The following is a 9,695-nucleotide window of genomic DNA, read 5'->3' as shown; positions in this document are numbered from 1 at the left end:
CAGCCAAAGGCAAGAGGCAGGGGCAGCTGGGGTGAAACAAGGACGGTTGGATGTCCTGCCAAGAGCTGCCTGAGTGACAGCGAGATGTGCAGCCCAGCCGGGGCACGGCGGTGGGATTGGGGATGTATTTTGAGATGGAGGGACCAGCTGGGCTGTGGGTCTCGATCCACTTTGGTGCCCTCCTTGGGGAGAGGAAGCGTCCAAGCAGCAGTGCACCCCATGGCTCCTGCCCTGCTGGATCCCAGACGAGTCCAAACTTTGGGGAATGCTTCTGCGGTGGGGAGAGCAGTGTTTTCCTCTGCTACACCCTCCCAGCATGTTTCTGCAGCCTCCATGACATGTGTTTCGTGTTAGCCCCCCAACAATCAAGAGCTGACTGGAAAGTATGTTATCAAATTCAGAGGGAGCATTTCATTTCTGTTCGTTCTGGATCTTTTAAACATCTAAGCTCGTCTCATTTCAAGGATGGGAAAAGAAGAAAACATCTCTTGTTATGTTTGGAGAACATAATTAATGTCTTTTGGCTTCACAAACCAGCTTTTAATAGGGAACATACAAACTCTTAAGGGTTCAAGGGGGTTAAAGTCCAGGGTGATGTCCTGCACCATGAGACTTCTGTTGGTACAGAGGTGTCTTGAAACACACCCTCCTCGAGGATGTATCTTCCTCTTGGAAATGAAACTGGGAAGTGAAACTAGGTTCTTCCTTGGCATAGTGTTGGAAAGCTTCTCACAGGCACGATCTTACAGGGCGTAGAGACTGCCTAACCACATCAGCACTGCATGTGACTGTAGGATAGCTCGGACTGGAAACATGCAGCACGTTTGGCTGCAAAATACAAGTAGCAGGCAGCACTCTGATGCAGACCTCAGCTCTGGATCACCAAAAGGCTCGCTGCCACATTGCCCTGGGGCTTCTCTCAGGTTGTGTGCTGAGCAAGAGGATGGATTCCCATCTCCAGTGCTCCAGCTGGACTTTGAGAAGTGGGACGACTGTTGTCATGTCCATATGAGAAATAAATCTGTCCCACTCACTACATTTCCCCAGTCTTTAGGCTGTGTGTGGGATGGAAGGGAGAGCAGCAAAAGTGGAGCTCGTGGTGCTTGCAGGAGTAGCCACTCGAGCTGATGCAGCAATGAAGGTTGTAACATCTTTGCTGTTAAAGGTCAACAAGAAAATTCCCACTCTTGGCACATTGCCCATGATGAGCTTCAGCCAGTGACTTCTTGCACATTGAGCCAACGTGGTTGAGGCAGAAAACACAGTTCAATGTTTTTAAATTTTGAAATCACACCCCACACTTAGTCACCCTCATGTAGAAGCTTTTTCTTCATCCTCTTCAGTAAACAAAGGCGCTTGCTTTAAGATGCTGTTTCTTAAATTTTCCAATTGCAATGGTTTAATAGGATGCATTATTTGGAAAAGGCTGTTTCCCTTCCCTGGGATAGTTACTGCAGGCTCCATCCCCAGCCTGCCAGGGATTGGAAGGGATGTACAGTCTTTCTAACCTCCTACACTGGCCTGGCGCCACCAACTTTAAAAACTGTGTTTATTAAACTAGGTGGTGTGTATGCAATTGACTTGCTTCTCTTGGCCTTCACAGCTCAAATTTGAGCATGAGCACTTTTACTAAATGCCATATACGTAGATTTCCAGTGCCAGCTGGTTTGGATTCCTTGATATAGTGCCCGTTTTAAGAAAACCATGATTTATAGCTAATTTGGACACATGCATTGCCATGGACGCACCAAACTTGCTGTGTGTGAGAGCCTGTGAGCTTGTGAATAAAAGCTTGTGAAGCTTTGTTTGCTTGTGAAGCGGAGGGCACGGGGGTTCCTGCCCTGTAGCTGCACCCCAGGTAGCAGCGGTGGTGGATGTGGTTGTGTCCACGGGCTCAAAACTGGAGCTCTGAAGGAAAGGGACAAACAAAACCTGCTCGTACAGATGTATCTGGGCAAAGGGCAAGGCTTTTGCCATGAAAGCAAACAGAGTGAGGGATATTTAATTTCCCTCAGATGTAGGCAGGGAAGAAGGTCACCTCTAGAGATCTTGTAAACATAATCTCCTCTGTCTAGTAATGTTTGAGTTTTTAAGCTGGATCCAAAGCAAACGGTGGGAGTGCAAAAAAAGCTGTAGGAGGGCAACTTGTGATGTGCTGGGACATATAAGATGCCTAGTAAAACAGAAGGTGCTCCCATGACTTTTGGCAAGGAATATAGCTTGACAATCCACAGCCTCTCTGGTAATCTTAGAGCGGCAGGAGAGGCAGGGAGATCGTGGTTTTGTGCCAATGAGAAGAACTTGTACATAATTTATCTTGTCTGAGGCGCTTGAAGCTGTTTCCAGTGGGAAAGCTGAGCCGTAATTAGGTTGCTGATGAGCCTCGTGTACAAACCCTTCAGCTCTATAAACTATGCCTTCAAAGGCATCCCTTCTCCTAGGGACAGACCAAGGAGCAATTTGAGCAGTATTTCCAGTGAGCTGATGGATGCCTCTCTGAAACCAGATGCTCGGCAGCCAGCCACTCCGCTTTCCGTCACTGAAAGATTGAAGCCTGTTGCCTTTCTCAGCCCATTGCTAAACCCTGTAGCTGCGTGGGGATGCGTCAGCAGAGGAGTGCCCTTACTGGACTGGCTTGTTCATCCATCTCTGCTGTGGGAGTAGCTCTGAGCTGCTCTCTGGGGGAGGCTTGGCTGGTCCCAGCAAGCTTCGTGGCTGGGACACAGAGCTCTCACTCGGACACAGTTAGACAGCGCTGTTTCATTTTCTTAAGGCTTTTTAAGGTGTTGGGAGTGCTTATTGGGTAAAATTGTTAGGAAAGAAGGGTAGAAAAGACCTTATGAAGCTGTCGGTGTTCTAGGCCTTTTACTGCTAAACGCTGGGTTCAAATCCAGCAAGGGAACGCTGCTCCGTTCCCATATTCTTATCTCTTGATGCAGACAGAGACAGAAGAGATCAATTCATACAAAACACCAGCCAGACCAGTGAACATGGAAGCCCTCACAAGAGCCCCCTCTTTTACACCATTTGGAGGGCCTAGCAGCAGTATTTCTCTCCAGAGCTCAGGCTCCGCGGTGGGCAGGGAAGTGTGCCCACTTATCTGGAGTGACTGTAGAGGGAAGCTGTGATCAGGTACCTATTTTTTGCTGCTAAATAATTTGATAGCTAGGTGCTTCCCATCACCATCTGTTATTCTGCCAAGCAAGGTATCTCTGGCAGCTTTTCCTTCTGGGCTGCCGGTCCCTCTGGCACAGGGACACCTGCAGAGCCCGGCGCTAGCCCGGGATGCTGCTGACACCTCTCCCCTGCTCTTGCCTTCAGGCCACGGAGAGTGTCACTGCGGGGAGTGCAAGTGCCACGCCGGTTACATCGGGGACAACTGCAACTGCTCCACCAAGACGGACAGCTGTGTTTCCAGTGACGGGCAGATGTGCAGCGGCAGAGGCACCTGCATCTGTGGGAAGTGTCAGTGCACCGAGCCGGGGGCTTTTGGAGAGACGTGTGAGAAGTGTCCCACCTGCCCGGGTGTCTGTAGCACTAAAAGGTATTCACGGCAGGGTTCAGGAGGGACTTCTTGCTGGTGGGAAGGGCAGCTCTTTGGTTTCTGGGAGACCTTTCAGCTAAGGAATTACTCCTGCTTCATTAAACCCAGGTGATTAGCCCCAGGCAAGCTGCTTGGAGCCCACACTTCAGCAACCTGAGAGTATTCCAGGTAGAGAAGCAGCAAGTGTTGCTGGCCAAGTCCTCATGGAGGTTCATGTCCCTGTTCAGTTCCAGTGCTGTCCTACTCTGCAAGGAAGGCTGGCGGGCCCAGAGAGCTGCAAGCTGCAAGCTGCAGAGGAAGGGATGGCGGGGATGACTGCCTGCTTCACGGAGATGGCGATGCCCTGGGCTTCAGCCTCAGACTGGTGCAGTGCAGCAAAGCTGTCTGCCTTGATCTCAGGCAGGATGGATTTTGCAGTACCTGACATGCAGCTCCTGACATCCAAAAGGCAAACAGCCTCCAAACCTACCAGCTGTTTTGCACCTTTATCAAATCCACCCCTAGAATGAATCCATCCTTGAGATGGAAGTGCTTTGCCCTGAAGTTGCTCTTCCCTTGTAGTGCAGATGTGCAGCTTCCAGACCAACATCCAGAGAGTCCCCTTCCGAGGAGTGAATCTCTACGTTCATGTGGTTTCTGACGGGTGCTTAATCTTCCTCGCTGTGTGTTTTTTCTGCAGGGACTGCATTGAATGCAAGCTGTTTAACTCAGGAAGACTGGCTGATAACCAAACCTGCCAAAAGCACTGCAAGGATGAGATCATCACCACCGTGGATGTTCTCGGTAAGTGGCAGCAGCAGGACTGCAGGCGCTTGCATTGAACTTCTCCTAATCAGACCAAGACTTATCTGTAAAGAAGGCCTCAGGAAACTCCTAGTATTTAGAAATGTATATGTGTATGTAACATGCTTATGTGTATGTGGGATATGTGTGACCCTCTCTCTGGGCTGTAATTGAATTAAATAACCCTTTAATTTTAAATAACATCTTACCACTTGTAACCACTACCCCCAGTGCAAGGAGAAAAGAGAGTGGGATGAGATCAAGAGGAGGCCGAGGATTAGATGAGCTGTGGGAGAGTGCAAAAGGACAAAGTATCACCCAAAAAAGGCATTCTCTAATCTTCTGAGGATTCATCTTGGAAGAAGTGAGCTTGTAAGAGAAAGCAAAGCTGGTTTTAACATCATGAGTTCTGCTTTGGTGGAACTGCTGAAAGTCCCCATGGCAAGCTCCTCTCCTGACCTTTGTGTCCTCTTCCAGACGTCACCCCGCACCTGTGTTCCTCAGCTGATGACTGTTTCCCCCCTTCTTTTCAAGCTCCATTCTGTGAGTCCCTGGTTGCTTTTTGTGGGAGTAGAGGGGACTCCCAACTGTGACAGCTTTAAATCCTGACCCTGGCCTTAGCAATACCCCGTGGAGGGAGGGACACCATGGAGGGAGGGATGGAGATCAAGCAAAGATAAATTACTGCCCACATCTGACATTTCCTCCTCTTCCCATAGTTTATAGAGGTAGGAGTACTCTACTTCACTTGTCCTTTCTCTCCAATTCTCCTGAGCTGCTTGCAGGGAATGTTTTTCCCATTGACTCCTCTCATATCCAGTGTCTAGCTTTTAAATTACAACCAGTGGGCTTTCCTACCTTTCCCTTTGGGACATTTGCTCTTGTTCTCTCCATCCTCCCTGCAGTTTACTGGGGATTGCACCTACACTAACACACTGTGAGAGGTTACAAGGCTCTTCCAAACCACACAAAGCTCCTTTCTGATGCCTGGCTAGCCTGCGTTTCTTAGGAGCCAGCAAATACTGGGGATTAAAGTTCAACTCTCCTGCCGAGGTGTTGCACCATGCCAAAGCCAGCTTTTGTGCTAACTGTGCCCTGGGAAGTGAGACTGGGCTGTGGTTTGCCAACCCCCCACATGGCTTTCAGAGAAAAAACACAGCCAGATTTCTGTTTTAAGACATTTTGGGGAATTACCCTTATTCTTCAATAGCAGTTAGATTGTGGATGGTGCTGAGCTCTTGGTAGCTCATGATACTCCACAGGTTGGAGATCTGGGCTACTAAGGAAAGAAGTAAAGCAAAATATTCATAGCAAAATTGTTTGGGGACTATGGACTTCCTTACAGGTAAACTCAGCCAACTCCTGGTGTTCAAGTGCTTTTGTATCATGTAGCATATGTTAAGAGACCCTACTGAGAGGCTGAACACTGATATTTAGATATTTATCACAGAAGACATAGGTCTCTGTTGTTCTGGCGGAAGGTGATGGGACCTTATATATTCAATTGCAATGAACACACCCTGGAAGATCCCATGTGCCTGTTGGTTCTGGGTAGGAAGCAGCCAGTGCTTCAGAGCTTCATAGAGCAGAGACATCTATCACTGGACTCCTGAGCCAGAATGATACCTTTTGGTCAGCTTAGATGACTTGCATTGGATTCTGCAGGATCTCCTTTGCTTCTGCAAAATTAAATCTCCATTCCTGATGACGCCAGAGAGGAGCTTTCAGCATTGGAGGAGCGTGACAGGTCCAGTGCTGAGCTGAACCTGCCAACAGCACACACTCCTCCCTTCCCCCTCTCTCCCTCCTCCTCTCCCCTTCCCATTTTACTTTTCTATCTCCCTCTTTAACAAACTTCTCAACTGTTTCCAGAGCTGGAGCTGGTCAGCACAGCCGGAGCAGGAGCCAGCCATGGGCTGATGATGATGATGGCCCTGTCTGTGTCCTGGCAGGCGGAGGCTGTGCCCCTTGCTTTCTCTTCAGCTTCCACTCTTTGAGAAATGTAGCCAATTAAGAAGAAAACTGCATTTATTGCCAAAGCAGACTTGTGCAAAGGAAGAATGTGTGTTTATGTGAGGTTGCATCTGTTTACTGTGCAGCCTTTGCCAAGAGCCACCTTTTCTCAAACAGTAAGTCTGGACACTGCTTACGTACAATTTGCACAAATCATGGTCAAATTGTGCTACTTTCCAGTCTTGCTCCCTGTTCCTCTGCTCCCAGAGGTGACTAGTTCCAAATCAGGGGAACCTATGTCGTTGCAAGTTGTTGGGAGGGAATTAGCTTAAAAACATGAGGGTATTGGAAGCATTTGCATAAGAAATTAGGATACAAGAGCTCTGCAGATTTCAGGAAATCCCTTTTTTGTATAAAAAACCAAAATAGGACTCTGTGACTTTGCATCTCATTCCAGAAACGGATGACCCAAACGCAATCCTCTGTGCCTACCCGGTGAACAACTGCGTCATGAAGTTCACCTACTCGGAGCTTGCCAGTGGGAAATCCAACCTCACCGTCCTCAAAGAGCCAGGTTGGTCCTCTTTGGGGTTTCCTTTTAATAGCACAGCCTGCCTTGGGAGAGGTGATGGGCTGCTGGAGAGCCTGGCATGTTGCAGAAAGGCTGGTTTCACTGGCTGCATGAAGGCACACGTGAGCAGATGAACCAGGATAATTTAAAATAAAAGTGTTCTACAGTGCTGAAACCCAGCTCTAACTGCTCCCAGCTTACTAAAAATGAACTCTGAGAGTCAAACACGCACCTGAGCTGCTAGCATTGCTATCAAGTGGCTGAAGGGCTTTCTGCCAGATTGGGATGCTGAAATTAAACTCAGCCTATTTACTTAGCAAAAGCCATGCCATGTGCTGATTTGGAGATACAGCAGCAAAAAAAATTAGAAGTGCAAGTGCCGCTGATGGTTAAGTCAGGATGTTAGGAAAGCTCCACACCACCTATGGATTTCTGCATTGCCAAAGAGCTAGCTCTGGTCCAGGCAGTGTAAAGGCTGTGTGTCCCAGCTCTGCTCCCTGGGGCCACTGCAGACAGCTGTGCTTCCCAGCTTTATTTTAATCATGTGCAATGCAGTTTCCCAAAGAAAACCCCATGTGGTGTTGCAGGACGAGCTGGCAGGCGGTAGCTTCTCATGATCTGCTCTGATCCTCTGAGGCATAGGCCAGTATGGGAAAGACTGAAATACTTCATGTTTTATTTTATTTGTGCTGCAGCTTGCACTTAATTGAAAGATCAGTTGATTAGCTGATAGTTAATGTACTTATTTAAAGTGCCTGTTATCGCCTGGCTCCATGTGGGCCAGAGGCTGAGCTGGCTTTTGCCAGAGGCACTATAACACTCTGTGTCCCACATGGGTCACCTGGCTTTAAAAATGAGCGTCACCGTTGGACGGTGGCACTGCAGCACTGCTCTTCCCCAGAAGTTCTACGTGACATCCCGGCTCTGATGACATCCCTGAGAGCTGTGCCTCTCACCTGCCTCCAGACAAGAATTTATTTAATGATTTAAAAAAATCCCTTTGATTTCAGAGAGGACTGATGCTTTTTTTTAGTTTAGCTGCTGCCCTGCTGCACTTGCTCAGTGGCTGCGGTGCAGGTCGTTACATTCCAGTATCCTGATCCGGGATACACTTGCACCAGAGCTAATGACTTTCTCCGCCTCATCAGCGTGCAGCTCAGCCCCCAGCACTGTGACGATCGTGCTGGCAGTGATCGGCAGCGTGGTGTTCATCGGCATCCTCCTGCTGGCGCTCTGGAAGCTTCTCGTCACCATTCATGACAGACGGGAGTTCGACCGATTCCAGAGCGAACGCTCCCGGGCCAGATACGAAATGGTGAGCCTGGGATGTGGGTTCTGTGGGGTACCAGGGTGGCTATCGGGATGCGCCTGCAGCAAACAGCTCTGCAGCGATGGAGAAGAGTGGTTGGTGTAAGGGATGTGGATGTCCATGCCTTGAAGTAGGGCTTCAGGGACCAGCATATTGCACTGCCCTTCCCCTTGGCAAGTTACAAATACTCTGCAAAATTATGCCCAGCCTTTGATTTCATTACGTATTTCTGATCGGTGCTGGAGGAGGTGAGGGAGTCGGGGTCAAGCTCTGACTGTGGTGGCAGCCTGGTCGGTCGGATCTGTGAGCGGGCCCTTCTGGGAGGCTTCAGTGGGGTTGCCCAGTATTTGAAGGCATCATCTGTGCCTGCAGGCAGGATGGGAGGTGGGTCTGGTGCACAAACTATGGACAAGCAGCAGTGCTTTTAGATCTGAATGTACATTTCAGTTAAAGCCAAATGCAGCACTATCTCCAAATTAATAGGTGCAGGAAGGGAGGATTATACACATTTTCACCATGACGTGGATTCTGTTCCTCACCTTTGTTCTTTTTGTCTACTCTTTTCTCCAAAGGCATCTAATCCTCTCTACCGAAAGCCTATTTCCACACATAATGTAGAGTTCACGTTCAACAAGCTCAACAAGTCTTACAACGGTACAGTTGACTGATGGGGTCTCAGTACCCGGGACTGCGGTGGACAATTGCTTGACTGTATGTGCTGCTTCCCCACTTGAAGATGGGATCCTCTTCAGGGGTGAGAATCCCTTACGACAGGACTGGTCGATGACCAAAGCCTGTTACTTGCACAGTAAGGAGAAAAGTCCGGTTCATTCTGGAGGCACGGACGCGGAGGCAGGCTCCCTGCCTGTGCTGAGGGACTCCGAGCCATGTGTGACTCCACACCCCAGCTTTCTGGATGTATTAAACCTGCCAACTAAATCAACCAGGTGCCATATTGCAGCTTTAGACATATCCCATTAGAAAGGGTAACTAGTTCAAAATCAGGGGAACCCATGCCATTGCAAGTTGTTGGGGGAGGGAGGGGGGAATTAGCTTAAAAAGATGAGGGTGTTGGAAGCATTTGTGTAAGAAATTAGGAAACAAGATTTCTGCAGCCTTTAGGGATTTTTTTTATATAAAAAACCAAAATAAAACTATTGTGCATATATGATGCTGTGAGTAGAGTTCGTCGTTTCCCTGCTGAGCCTCCCCACCGACAGACCGAATGGGGGCTCGCTCCTGTAAGCGCATGTGCTGCTCCCTGATGGATTTATTAATAGAACCTTATCGGTTAAAGCGTGGCTATGAAAATAGGAGCTGGAGCCGCAGTGACTGCCGCAGAAGGTATGTTGATTTAATACCCTGGGTGTTGACCCAGGGTGGGGAGCACTGCAAGGAGCTCCCTGCCGGTGGTGTTAAAACAGATGGGAAGCTGGTGGGAGCCCAAAGGAAATGGGAGTTTAGGCTGAGGAAACTAAATGAAACACCCATTCCTTAGGCTGTGCAAGGAGGTGTCTGGCCTGGGTGCCTGCAGG

At 48.9% G+C, this 9,695-nt stretch overlaps 1 protein-coding gene across 1 annotated transcript; it reads left to right on the top strand.

Moving 5' to 3' along the window:
• Positions 1–3,254: 3,254 nt before the first annotated feature.
• ITGB5 (integrin, beta 5) lies at positions 3,255–9,326 on the top strand (the record flags this gene model as incomplete). Its single annotated transcript, XM_009878383.1, has 5 exons — positions 3,255–3,544; positions 4,224–4,327; positions 6,738–6,854; positions 8,000–8,166; positions 8,733–9,326. Coding segments are annotated over 5 exons (774 nt in total), but the record flags the coding sequence as incomplete, so codon positions are not given.
• Positions 9,327–9,695: the final 369 nt, after the last annotated feature.

Source organism: Apaloderma vittatum, unplaced genomic scaffold, assembly GCF_000703405.1.
Source record: "Apaloderma vittatum isolate BGI_N311 unplaced genomic scaffold, ASM70340v1 scaffold6321, whole genome shotgun sequence".
Lineage (NCBI taxonomy): Eukaryota > Metazoa > Chordata > Aves > Trogoniformes > Trogonidae > Apaloderma > Apaloderma vittatum.
Note: the sequence above shows the minus strand (reverse complement) of the source record. Positions and strands in the feature narration are given on the sequence as shown.